At 42.0% G+C, this 12,923-nt stretch overlaps 1 protein-coding gene across 1 annotated transcript in view; it reads left to right on the forward strand.

Annotated features, from left to right (window-relative positions):
- ABHD5 (abhydrolase domain containing 5, lysophosphatidic acid acyltransferase) overlaps positions 1-12,923 on the forward strand; it is a 31,446-nt gene that overhangs the window by 14,988 nt on the left and 3,535 nt on the right. The window contains exons 3-5 of the mRNA XM_016141265.2: positions 1,272-1,644; positions 9,289-9,443; positions 11,700-11,811. Coding sequence (XP_015996751.1) covers positions 1,272-1,644; positions 9,289-9,443; positions 11,700-11,811 — 640 coding nt within the window. The remainder of the gene's footprint in view (positions 1-1,271; positions 1,645-9,288; positions 9,444-11,699; positions 11,812-12,923) is intronic.

Genomic DNA, 12,923 nt, shown 5'->3' on the forward strand with positions numbered 1-12,923 from the left:
TCACCTTTTTGCTACTTAACTCTGAGGCGACTTAAAATTTCAGTTACATGTTTAATACAGATACTGTTAATCTTTCCCTAAATTCATGATTTACTTTTTTTAATTAAAAGTTATTGGGATGACATTGATTATCACAATCCAAAAAGTTTCAAGTGTATAATTCAACAGTATGTCATTTATATATTGCATTGTGCGTTCGCCACCCATAATTAGAGATCCTTCTGCCACCAAATATTTGACTCCTTTTTACCCCCGTCTACCCATCCTCCTCTACCCTTTGGAAACCACCAATCCACTGTCCATGTCCATGAGTCTCTGTTTATTTGTCATGTCTGTTTGTTGCTTTTAGATTTATATCCCACATAAGAGTGGTATCATGTGGTATTCAACTTTTTCTATCTTATTTCACTTAGCATGATTATCTCAAGATCTACCCATGTTATCACAAATGCCAATATTTCATCTTTTCTTATAGCTAAGTAATATTCCATTGTATATATGTGTACCACATCTTTAATAAAAAGAGATCAAGAGATACATAGAAACATTTCAAAATCTGGGGGACACAGCAAAAGTGGTAATAAGAGGAAAGTTCAGATTATTATAGGCCTGTCTCAAAAAACAGGAAAGAGCCCAAATAAACAACTTAACACTACATCTTAAAAAACTAGAAAAAGAAGAACAAATGAAGGATGTAATTAGAACTAGAGCAGAATTAAATGAAATTGAGAAAAGAATAGAAAAAAATAAATGCAACAAAGAGCTCATTCTTTGAGAAGATTAATAAAATTGACAAACCCCTGGCCAGACTCTCTAATGATTTACTTTTTAGGGAAAAATGTTTCTTTGAGTCTGAACTTCAATCTTCAATGCTTTATCTTCACATGTTAGACAGATTCAAGGTGGTATTCTTTTGTTATTATTGTCAAAACTAGTGGATCCAGTGAACACTGAGTTCCTCTCCAGTACCACAGTGTAATACCTTCACTTCATAGATGTCCAGAGAGCTAACATGACTTGCCAAAGACCTTGGCCACAGGTACTTTCGACTTGTCAGAATGGATCTTCCCACTTAAATGTAAAATATGGTTAAGAATTACATGCTTCAGTGAAATGTATATGTATATTTTTAGGGATGACATAATAAAGGCTAAAATCATCTGAATGAGCACCAGATGATTTCTAGATTATTAGTTTCTGATTGCTCTAAGAAACTCCCCTTCTCAGAAGTACTGAAGGTAAGCAAACTTTCTCTTTTATGTTTTTATTAGGTGTCCCCTGCACATACAAAAAAGAACCTGTTCGTATATCTAATGGAAATAAAATATGGACCCTGAAGTGTTCTCACGATATTTCAAATAAGACTCCACTTGTCCTCCTCCATGGTTTCGGAGGAGGTCTTGGACTCTGGGCACTAAATTTTGGAGATCTTTGCACCGATAGACCTGTCTATGCTTTTGACCTGTTGGGCTTCGGACGAAGTAGTAGACCCAGGTTTGACAACGATGCGGAAGAAGTAGAGAATCAGTTTGTGGAATCGATCGAAGAGTGGAGATGTGCCCTGGGATTGAACAAAGTGATCTTGCTTGGACACAACCTCGGTGGGTTCTTGGCCGCTGCTTACTCACTAAAGTACCCTTCAAGGTAAGTGATGGTGGCAGAAGAGAGGCACCCAGCTGCTGGTCTCGAGTTCCCATCTTTGGTGGTGGTCGGTATCTGAGCTATAAGACGTTCTCCTAAAGGACCCTTAGACCAAATAGTCACAACCGATGGCCAGTTTAGTAGCTGAAATAATGACGTCAGATTTTCTTATTACACATCGGTAGAAAGCTTGAGAAAGGACTTTTCTATTTTGTCAAAGTGCATACAATTTAAGCCACAAGTAAAAATTGTTGTTTTGGTCATGCTCATTATTATTGGCATTAGACCTATGGATCCAGAAAGTTTTTTGCTAACCTTTTCCAGGTTATAGTAAGCTATAATAGGAGACTGGAAGGTTAGAAATTAGAAGACCTAAAGCTAGTGCTGTCTTTTGGCTTAGCAGATCACTTAACCTCTAAGCTTTAGTTTCCTCTTATCTAAACTACAGAAAATACACCTGCATAGGGTATCTTGCAGGGTTTTTAATTATACTGTGCCCTAACTTTTATTCTTCTAGAATTATTTTCCAGAGTCCTTGAATTGTTGTCTGTTTCAGAATCTCTCTCTGCAGCATCTCCTCCTTTCTGTACTTTTTCTTGTGCTGTTTCCTATTATTTATGTTGCTATTCTGAGCAAATAGAAGAAAAGCTCATTTTTATTTTTTTTCATCTTTTGGAAAGAAACAAAAAGATTAAGACATTTATGTTGCCATTCTTATCTTTTTCATCTTTTGGAAAGAATCATAAAAGATTAACACATTTATGTTGCCAGTGTATTTTTCTGTTGGACTAAGTTTTAAATCCAAAATTGCAACCAGCCGTGACATTGAGGCCTGCTGCTGAGACAGGGAATGATGGCATTTTCAGAGTGCATGTACGCGCCTGTGAGGCTGCCCACTGCCTAACTCCAGGTGTGCTGTCCGTACAGAGTTTGATATATAGAGTAGAAGCCCTGTGTACCTGACCTTTTCTTCGCTGGAACAGCCAGCGTTTCCATCTACACTTAAGCATTTACACTTGATTTTTCTGGAGAGTTTGCAGTCCTGTGTGTGCTAGACGATAACAATCTTGTCAGCTGGCAGACCAGTTCTTTCAAAAGAAACCCAAATTCTCTTCTCTTGGTTGGCCTTTTAGGGATACTGTCTTCAATTGTGTCCTACTCTCAGTGGCAAACACCTACCTGTATTTGTGGCGAAAATAAGAGAAGGAAGTAGATACTTTTCTGGATACCACAGGATAGATGTAATAGAGGTCAGGCTTTCTTTGTTTTTTTACCAGGTGTTTATTACACCTGTCCTGTGGTATTTGTCCCTAGGGGATATGACACAGGACTCTGTGAGCCAGATTCTGGTTGTGAAACCCCTAAATCTTAGGATCCTGACCCTTCATGGCTGTCTGTTATTTAGGTCAGTTGGTGAGATTTTCCTTTGCAGTTATGAAAAGAAATAGGATTGTTGATACAGAAGGTAATGACCGCTTTGCAAATCATCTAGAAGAGAGAATAGCAACATATTTTGAATGACATAAAGGAGAGAACTAGTATCTAAAACAAAGCCAGTGATCCCGGCCTTGGACTCACATCATTTATAGAAAATGATATTTGAATGTTCGTTTCTAAGGATAGAAATAAAGTAGTGTGTCAGGACCAAGAACTACTAAGTATTAGCAATGGCTGACTATGAGAGTGCTTGAAACAATCCGCATATTCAAACTAGCTGACTGCTACCAAACTATAGAACATTTTGAATATTCAAGCCTATATTCTTAGCTGCATAACTTAAATTATTAAACACAAGTTAACTTTGAAACAGAGGTTCTCTGTATTTCCAGATATCTGAAATCCTGAAGGAAGTTCAATCAGAACACTGCATGGCACCCAGTGGGTGCCCAGTGTTGAATGAATGAAACAAGGGGGCCGCTAGACAGATGTGGCTCTGATGCGAGGCCTATGCAAACAAAACAAGTCTACACCTGTAAACCCCTCCAGATTATGAAATCGAAGCCTAAGGACAACCAATCACAACCACCGACAGAAGCCAGACCTTTCCCTGGCTTCTGTCGGTGGGGTGCTCCTCACCACTTCTGATTTGGCGCTGCCCGATTCGAATCGATTTTCGCTCAAACTCTTAAAATTTTTAATATATTTCCGTTTATCTTTTACCAGTGTCAACTAAACAAGTATGGAATGACCTACTCTAAATGCCACTTATCCAACTTTCACTTGATCCAAGTACCTTTTTTTTTTTTTAAGATTTTTATCTCGGGAGAGGGGGGTAGTTTTGGGTTTACAATAAAATTGAGAAGAAGGTACAGATCCCTGCCCCTCCCATGCGTAACCTCCCCCACAAGTACTGTTCTTACTCTGTCATGAGATTAACATAAATCTTTGCATTTCAGAAAGATTTTTGTGGGGCTAGGGGAGCCAGGCGAGAGGATGGGGAGAAGGGGTAAAACGGAGACCAAAATGAGACTCAGTTTCCTTCGTTCACTGTGCATCTTTTCTTTCTCTCTCTTTCTCTTAATGGACTTTGATAATGTTACTTTTCTCTTTGCCTCCTCAGGTATAACAGATATAATGTTTCCTTAAGTAAAACAACTTCTTAATTTCTATGCATGGAGGGGAAAAAAACACAAAGATAACATTTTACTTGTTGGGATTCAGTGTCCCAATTTATACCTGTTTCTGTCTTTACCCTTTATGGGCCTCCCCATTCTTCTGTTCTTTGTCTATTTTTTAGGACAGTTTGAGGAGAAGAGTAAAAGTGCCTAGGTTAATGGATTTGTTTAGGAAGGATTCTTCTGTTAGAGAACAAATAAAATCTGACCAGTTTTTTTTTTTCTTCTAGTTTTGGTCCATTAGGTCAGCCCGAGTGCTTCATCTCTATGAGCAGATGAGTGGCTCTGTCTATAAGTTGTTTCATAGCCTAACTTGTGGCAGTGACCCTATATCTCCTTCCAGATTCTTGAGACTGATGAAAAACTGAGTATTCAGCAATTGTGATGCTTTTTGTAAAAGTACCTGGATGATTCCTTCTTTGAAATGTTGGTAATGAATAAAATACTGTAACATTATATTCCGTCAGATTTGTTGTGTTTGAATAATGTTGAGTGACTTTATGTACTCGTAAGGCTTACAGTGTCTTGGGGAAAGAGACATAAATAACCATGTGAGTAGCATGACAGCTGTGATGTGGGCTGCGAAGGGGAGGTGGGACTTCTGTGAGAACTCGTAATCAGCACCTGACCCAGTCTGGAGGTCCAATATGGTTCCCTAAAGAAGTGCAGTTTGAGCTGAGGTCGATATCTCAAAAGGGAGTGGCAGGAGAGCATTCTAGGCCGTGGGGACAGAAATTGCAGAGGTCCCCTGCCAAGTGGACACCCGGGCCGTTCTGGAAAGCCATGTGACTGATGGGCAGAGAAGTCACAAACTGGCTAATGAGAGTACTCCAGATGGGGTCACAACCCCTATCAACGTCCCTTCCCCCAAATGACCTTAGTTCATTCAGTCCTCTTACCACGACCTGTGCTGACTACAGGTGCCATCCGTAATCCCACTTGGAGATGAGTGTGCTGTGTCACAGACAGGGCCACTCACTGTGCAGGGTGTTGGGCTGCCATCCCGTAAAGCCTTCTTCATCAAGCAGTGTCTGACCACCTGTGGCGGGCGTGGAGGGCGAGCAGGGTAGGCCCGCAGTAGCAGCCGGAGATGCCTTCCCCTTTCTTTTATCCATGTGCTGTTTTTTTCTTTTAATCTTGCATTTCTTCATGATCCAGCTGCTAAGTCTCTGTGCAAAGACTGTCTGCGTTTTATAGGTGTTTGTTCTAGACTAAGGAAAAGGGCCCTAGGAAACTTTTATTACCTTAGAAAGTATTTAGCCAAGAGACTCATTCCAAGTCACAGTAGAATAGGTTACAGCTGGTCTTGTCTCCTAAAAGGTTTCCAGATCATCTGACCTTTTGACTTCTCTTAGCTCTGCTCCCTGACTCTGCAGGGCTGAGCTGAGCATCTCTTGTTGGCCCCTGTTGAAAAGAAAGGCTGTTCTGCTTGATCTGAACAGTGGCCTCGGGCCGACTCCATCTTCAGAACCCCTCATTCGTGCACTGACTAGAATTCTTTCTGGTCCTGTTTCCTCCCTTTCCTTGCTCCATAAATAGGTCCTGTAAACTCCCTTGAGCATTTTGGTTCTGGGTCTGTCCTCCTCGTATTTCTGGCTCGTGGCTGGACTTAAAACATGTGAAAGTCAGGTTTGTGTACTCGCGTTGGCCTTTAGACTCAGCTGCCCCAGCGAGTCAGAGCCGTCGCGCAGTCCCCCGCCCTGCCCCTGTGGACCGACGCCGCGGGCTCACCTGGAGAGGAGCGCCTCTGTATGTTTTGAAACCGATGGGCTCTTCTCTTCTTCCTGCTCTACTGGTTCTTTGTTTTGTTTTTCCTGTAGTTTGGATGACCCCCTAATTTTTGACTAAGGTGTCTGATAGGTGACTCACATATGCTGTCTGGCTAGACCCATCTCTTAATCTTAGATGTGAATTTACAATCCCATCAGGCTATCCTGTGTGGAATATTAGAGGATAGGGTCTGGATTGCTCTAGTAGTTTAGATACCCATTAAAACCAAATAACTTCTATCAAATGAGATGATCTTTTCACTAGAAAAGGAGGCGAGAAGATAGGTAACTTGGTCTAGTGCAGGTTATAATAACCTGTGAGCTAAAACCTGTGATCAGGCTTTCCTGAGCGATAAAAGTTAAATTACTTGCTGCTCACGTGGTCCCAGCCACTGTCTCCCATGCTCCCTGGGATAAATTCTTCTCTAGTAGTCATCCTATTTTTACCGCTACAACTAGCTAAGATTTACTTGATAATTATTATTTAGTAGCCACCGCCCAAGGTGCTTTACACAGTCTATCTCATTTAAAATCCTTACAACTGAAAATAAGCCCAGTTATTTTCTGAGGTCTTTTATCTCTAGTGGAAGCAGATAATATGTAACTCCAGTTTAAACATTATTCTAGAGCTTTTGAAAATTGTTTTCAAAATGTTTTGACCATACCCTCAGTAAGGATTCGTGTGGGGGAGGGGGAGAGAGAAGGAGAGAAAGAGAAACAATTTTATGGAATGATATTCGTGCTTGTTATATGCTTTCCTATTTCAAATTATACAGTTTTAGACTCCGGCTGTCTAAATGGATTGTACTACTACTACCGAGCAATGACCTGTGAGATTACTATAAGAAATAACTGATGCTCTAATATCATCTTGGGGACTCAAAAATCCAAACCAGACTAACTCCCATGCTTACCCTATGATTACACTTTGTAAAGTTTGTATATCCTCATAGACAAAGGCCAAGAGGAAACACGGAACAAACACCTATAAAAAAATATTCCCAATGTTTACTGAGCACCTACCATGTGTTAAGTGCCATGCTAGGCTGAAGATACAGAATTGAACAGTTGTTAGGGCAATTTACTCCCTTTCCAAAAAAAAAAAAAAGTCATCTGCTCTAGTCTCTAGTGTATATACTCTGCATAATTTGTTAAATTGGCATTTTTACCTAGGGATGATATTTTGAAGCTCCATATTAAACAAGGCAAGCCAAAACTAAGATAAAGACAAAACAATTACTCAGCTAGAGCTAGACGAGACTTCCCCACCCTCTCAAGTTTTCCTTTGCCCTTCCCCTTTGGTTAGCAGATCCCTAAGAGCCTACCATGTGGGCTCTTAGGACTGGGCAAAGTCCTATAACAAATTTATAACAAAATTTTAATCATCTTTTAGGATAGAGTATGTTTTAAGAAGTTTATTTTTCTTTTTAGGAGGTAAGTCAATAGTGAATAATGCTAGCTGTTTCCTAACATGACTGCTGCTTTCAACACGGTGGCTGTTTCATAAATTCTACTCATACCTCTGACATGCCACCCCCACCCCCTTCCTCACTTCTCAATGTGGGCTTAAATAAGAGGAATTTGGGAGAAGTCAAAATATCAGAGGTAGTCTTCACCATCAAAAAGAAAACATTCTGAAAGAAAACCAATAAAATGCATGTAAGCCATCAAAACGAAACAAACTCATTTCTGTTTCCCTCCCATACACTGTTAGAAAATAGCCTCATTAAACTTGTAAGCGGTAAAGCGCCCAGTCTGTGGGAATCTCATGTATCACTCATCCCCAAGCAGATTTATAGTTAGATTCTACAAGTCTTGATGCTATGAAATCTAGAGCATAATGTTGATTAAAGTTAAACTTTACTTTTACTAATATGTTTATTTTTACATCGCTGGGCCTATTCTTCGGAGAGAGAGCCTTCCGACGGATGGCTTGGCATCTGTTTGTGTCCTGGGCTCAGGAGACTCGGGTTTTAGTCCTAGTTCTTCTTTAACTAGCTTTATGACCTGGAGCAGGTTGCATAGCGCATCTCAGCCTCCTTCTCTTCTGTGAGATGGAAGATTGGACTGAGTGTTCTCCAAGGGCCCTTAGAGCTCTGTGCTCTGGGTCTGTGCTCTGAAGCTTTCTGTTTGAGAAAATGCAGTCAAAGCAAAGGGCTTGTTACTAACTCCACCTTATTGTAGCTGGCAAAAATAATAAAACGTTTTATGTCGGGAATAATAGCCATCAATGCCCATGTTCTGGTTTCTTTAGCTTTCTATTTCAATTATGACTTAGGAAAGGGACTTTAGAATCATTGTCAGTTCATCCTTGGAAATTTTTGCCGGCATTTGTTGGCTGTTTGGAGACCGTCTTGTTGAAAACCACTTTGTGTCAGGAGAACCTGCATGCTTTGTGTAGGCTCTTCGTGATGTGTCTGTTGCATGGAACACCAATTTGCAGCCTCGTGGAAGCACTGCGAATGGTTCTGGCTGTCCCTCAGCAGGAAGCGGTTTCATTAGATGGAAGAATTTAAACTATTAGCGATGTGAAACAGTTTTATATTTATGTTTAGAGGTCAGGCTGAAGATTTTCTAGCTCTTTGGTCAGTAAGAAAGAAAATTAGGAAGGGATTAAGAACAGAATCCAAGGCCAGTTTTAACCTGATGTCATGGGTACAGTAGATGTGTTCCCGTTCATCAAGCTAGAATCTAAAACTAGGAGATACGTTTTCAGCCCATCTCATTACATTATCCTTATGTTAATGAAAAGCCCATTTAAAGTCCTTTTGAACCCATCTAATGTCCTAATGCCTCTTACATGTTTAGAATGGTTGCTTCATAGAAGGGAGCTCTGGTTAGTGTCTGAGGCTATTTTATAAGTGTGATATTACTCTCCAGTCATTTCTGCAGGGTCAACATTGAGATAGATGGAACTGCTGGGTTTTCCTGTGTGGCCAGTGATCTGTGTCATCTGCCAGAGTGTAGTTTATACAGCAACAGCAACAAGTGCCATTTCTCAAGAGCGGCCACACAGTTATCACATACCTTGGATACATGAAACACGAAGCCTTTTTTCTACCATACACCTCTGAAGTCCTGCCAGATCTCAGGAGTTTACATGTGATGAGAGCGTGGTGCGACCCGTTCAGCTGTTAGTCTTCTCTTTAACGTGAAGGTGTTGGAGGGTGGTTCATTCTCTCTTTACGTCATAACTCGTGTTAATTCTGGAGAGACCTAGGGTGAATTTGCCAACTGAACTTAAACCTGTTCTTCCCCCACAGGGTTAGTCATCTCATTTTAGTGGAGCCTTGGGGTTTTCCTGAGCGACCAGACCTTGCTGATCAAGAAAGACGAATTCCAGTTTGGATCCGAGCCCTGGGGGCAGCACTGACTCCCTTCAACCCTTTAGCCAGCCTCAGGATTGCAGGACCCTTTGGTGAGTTCTCATATCTGCATCCTAGGAAAGCAGAATGTTGACAGATTAGCACTAGAGGAGTATCGACTGGTCACCATTATTAGTGATAATCTTAAAAACAAGCAACGAAAAAAACTGAACCTTACTTTTTCTCCTCCCCATCTAAAGAGTGCCAGTCTGCGGGTAAAGAGGAATGAAACCAGGCTCTTCTCTTCAGTCTGTATTGCACACGTTACCTGTAATTAACAATAATTAACAAGCCGAGAAGGCGGGGAATGCTGAGGGTGAGGTCATCAGCCCAGGGCCTGGGGACAGGTGCCACGTTGCCCTGTCGGTGAGCGTTTGTCCCCTCGATGATATCCAGATGCAAATGACAAAGCCTGACCAGAGGGGCAGTGGGGATGACAGGCATCATCGCGCTCACAGGTCCCTTTCTTGCCCCATGATGTCATTATTAAGACGATAAAGTCATCCTTTTCCACAGTGATTTCAGAGACTCCTGTTTTGAGATACTGGTGTTTGGTCTCTGTTTTAAGTTCGTTTGACTCTGAACTTCTTGGTTTTAGGCCCAAAGCCAAGGGAATCTCCTTCCCTCATCACAGATGGTGATGGCCTGGACCTCTGCCTTACCCTCTTATAACTTGTATCAGTTAGGAGTGCTGTTAGCTGCAAGTAACTGAACACCTAAGTGGCTGGAACCATAAGGCCTTTTATATTTTCCTTAACAAGGCAGTCCGAAGGCAGGTGGTTTTGGCATATGTCTTAGTAGCTAGCTCATCGAAGTCAGGGTTTGGGCCTGGAACTGTTGTTCTCTTGACTTTTTGGTTGTTTGGTGGCTGCTGTAGCCGGAAGCTTCATCTCACAAAGCGGCACTCCGAGCAGGAACGGGGAGCACAGCAAATGGTCTTCTCTTTGCCAGGGAAGAAAGTCTTTCTTCGAAGGCTCCAAGAGACACCTCCCTTTATGTCTCTGCCCACCCCTAGTTCTTCCACCAGCAAAAAAGAAAATTAAATTTCTGTGACTGACAATCGTGATTCGTTCGCAGTGGCTAGAGTTCGGAGCCTGCTTCTCTGGCACATTGCCACCTAACTGATACACAAGAATCGGGTTCTGTTAGAAGAGAGGCTTGGAGGGGCCAGTGAGGGCGTGGGAATAGCCGCCGCACAGGTGCCCGTGACTCTGCTCCCGTCTGCCCAGCCCCGGCCCCTCCTTCCCCGGCGCCATCCCCGTGGGGTGGAGAGGCCAGTGGGACTGCAGGAGCCGGAGGGCGCGGGGGTTAGACTGGCGGCCGCGCCGCGCCCCCGCAGTGCTCTCGCAGCCTTTTTCCCCCACCCACGGTCGGGCTGCTCCCTCTTCAGTGCCCGGCCCTCCGTCAGTTGGCTTCGTTTAGTCTGTAGAGCCCTGAAATATAAAGCGATTTTACTTGACCACAGATACACAAGTAGCAATTATGGGAAAAATAAAGTACGGAAAGAAATTGGGAGACCACGATGGTGGAGGGAGGGTGCCTCCCACTGTGGTTTGTACGTGGCAGTGGTGGTGGGCAGTAATGTAGAATATCGACTGCATCATAGAAATCTTGGGGGAGCTGTATAACTCCTTCAGAAACGGAGGAAAGACCTCGCTAGAGTACGAGGCAGCGATAGCAGACAGGGAAACTGGCCAGGGCCCCAGAGAGGGAAACAGTGACCAAAGGCTCCTGCTCTTCATCCTCTTTCCTTTGGGGGCCTGGCGCTGCCTCTCACTCAGTGGGAGCATGGGAGCCACAGTGGGTTTCCTCAGCACAGAGTATCGCTAATGTCCCAGGAAGAAAATGAATTTATTTTTTCACAGACATTGTGTGTGTGTGTGTATAATTGCATATATGTAAATATAAATAATATATCCATCCCAATTTATTTCATTTAGATGTTAATATGTTGTAATTATTGGAGAAATACAAGTTAATAAGTTAATTTTATGTACAAGCTGCTTTATTCACCTTCCATGTTTAATAGAATTTATTTTCCTACAAAAATAAGTCTTAGAAAACTAACATGTTTTTGAACTAAAGCACATCTGTAAGGCAATATGAAACACTCTTTAATTCTTGTTTTAGGCTTTCCTTAGGGAACTTGAGAAGAATAACTTCAAGGAATGTGCTTTTTTATACCTAAAATAGATATTTGAAGACACATAGTACTCATATAACCAAACACTGAAACTTTCTGTTAGTCTATGCATTAATTATAATTTAAAACATACGTGTGATTTAAAAATTCATTTTCTGTTAAATAGGTTTAAGTCTAGTACAACGTTTAAGGCCTGATTTCAAACGAAAGTATTCTTCAATGTTTGAAGACGATACTGTGACAGAATACATCTACCACTGTAATGTGCAGACTCCAAGGTAAAGGTTATCATTCTCAGCGTACTGTGTTTGTGTTTCAGACTTTTCTTTTTCGGAAATATGTGAATAGTCTGGGAGATTATCAGTAGTTAAAATGACTAATGCTGCTCAATTTACTCATCTATTCATGGAGTAAATATTATGTAAGACATACTGATGGGAGATTAAAAAGCAAGACATATTTTCTTGCCCTAAAGTGCTTATGGATAAGTCAAGGAAGTCTTGGTCTTGAGCATCTCTAGGAGGTAGGTAGAGTTGAGAGAGAAAGAATATTTCAAATAAAACAGCCATTCCCAAACTGAGTATGTGTGTTCTACAAAAAAGGAGTGCTGGGTTAAACAGAAGTAATTGGTTTTCTGTACCATAGACCCCCTTAGAACCTTTGCCAAAAAAGTATTAAATCTCTCAAGTGCATGGGAGATGCTCTGCAGCATTTTTTAAGTTCATCTGATCATTGCAGCTCTCGTTACTGAGCAGCTCTAAATGTGTCTAGATCAGCACGAGAAGTGCCGCTGAGTAAGTGGGCGGGTGGAGGGGGAGGGGAATCGGGTATGTATTTTGACTGTGATTAGAAGGAGAGTATAGTATAGAGGGCCAAACAAAGGTATTTTTAAAAATATGTATGACTTGTGGATGTTAGGTGTAAGGAGCCAGTGGAGAAAGCAGAGCCTGGAGATCGGGGGACCTAGGAGGAGCCTGAAGGACAAGACCCTAGGGTTGCTAGGGAGAGGGTCAAGAAGGGAGTATCAAGGTGAGAGCTCCAGTTCTCATGCTTCCTTCTGTCCCCAAATTACTCGGGGAGCTCAGCAGAAAAGTGGTTCCTGAGGCCTCTTTCCAAGACTCTGATTTAGCAGTTCCAGGCTACATCTTTGCCATGTGCTTCAGATGAGTCTAGTATAGGTGTGCCGTGGTTAATGCTTTAAAACATAGAAGTGGTACCTCACCCTTCCTGAGACTGAGGTGTGGGTGAAAGGCTGGGAGGCTAGATACAGAGACAGCCACCCTCACTTTCTTCTCCCCCCTCATGTCTCCCCCCTCACTTCTGGCAGAGAATATGTGCATCTACTTCATTAAAGATTGCGGCCGTGGAAGCTGCTGAGGTGTAGCTGTAG

This window comes from Rousettus aegyptiacus, unplaced genomic scaffold, assembly GCF_014176215.1.
Source record: "Rousettus aegyptiacus isolate mRouAeg1 unplaced genomic scaffold, mRouAeg1.p scaffold_m13_p_4, whole genome shotgun sequence".
Lineage (NCBI taxonomy): Eukaryota > Metazoa > Chordata > Mammalia > Chiroptera > Pteropodidae > Rousettus > Rousettus aegyptiacus.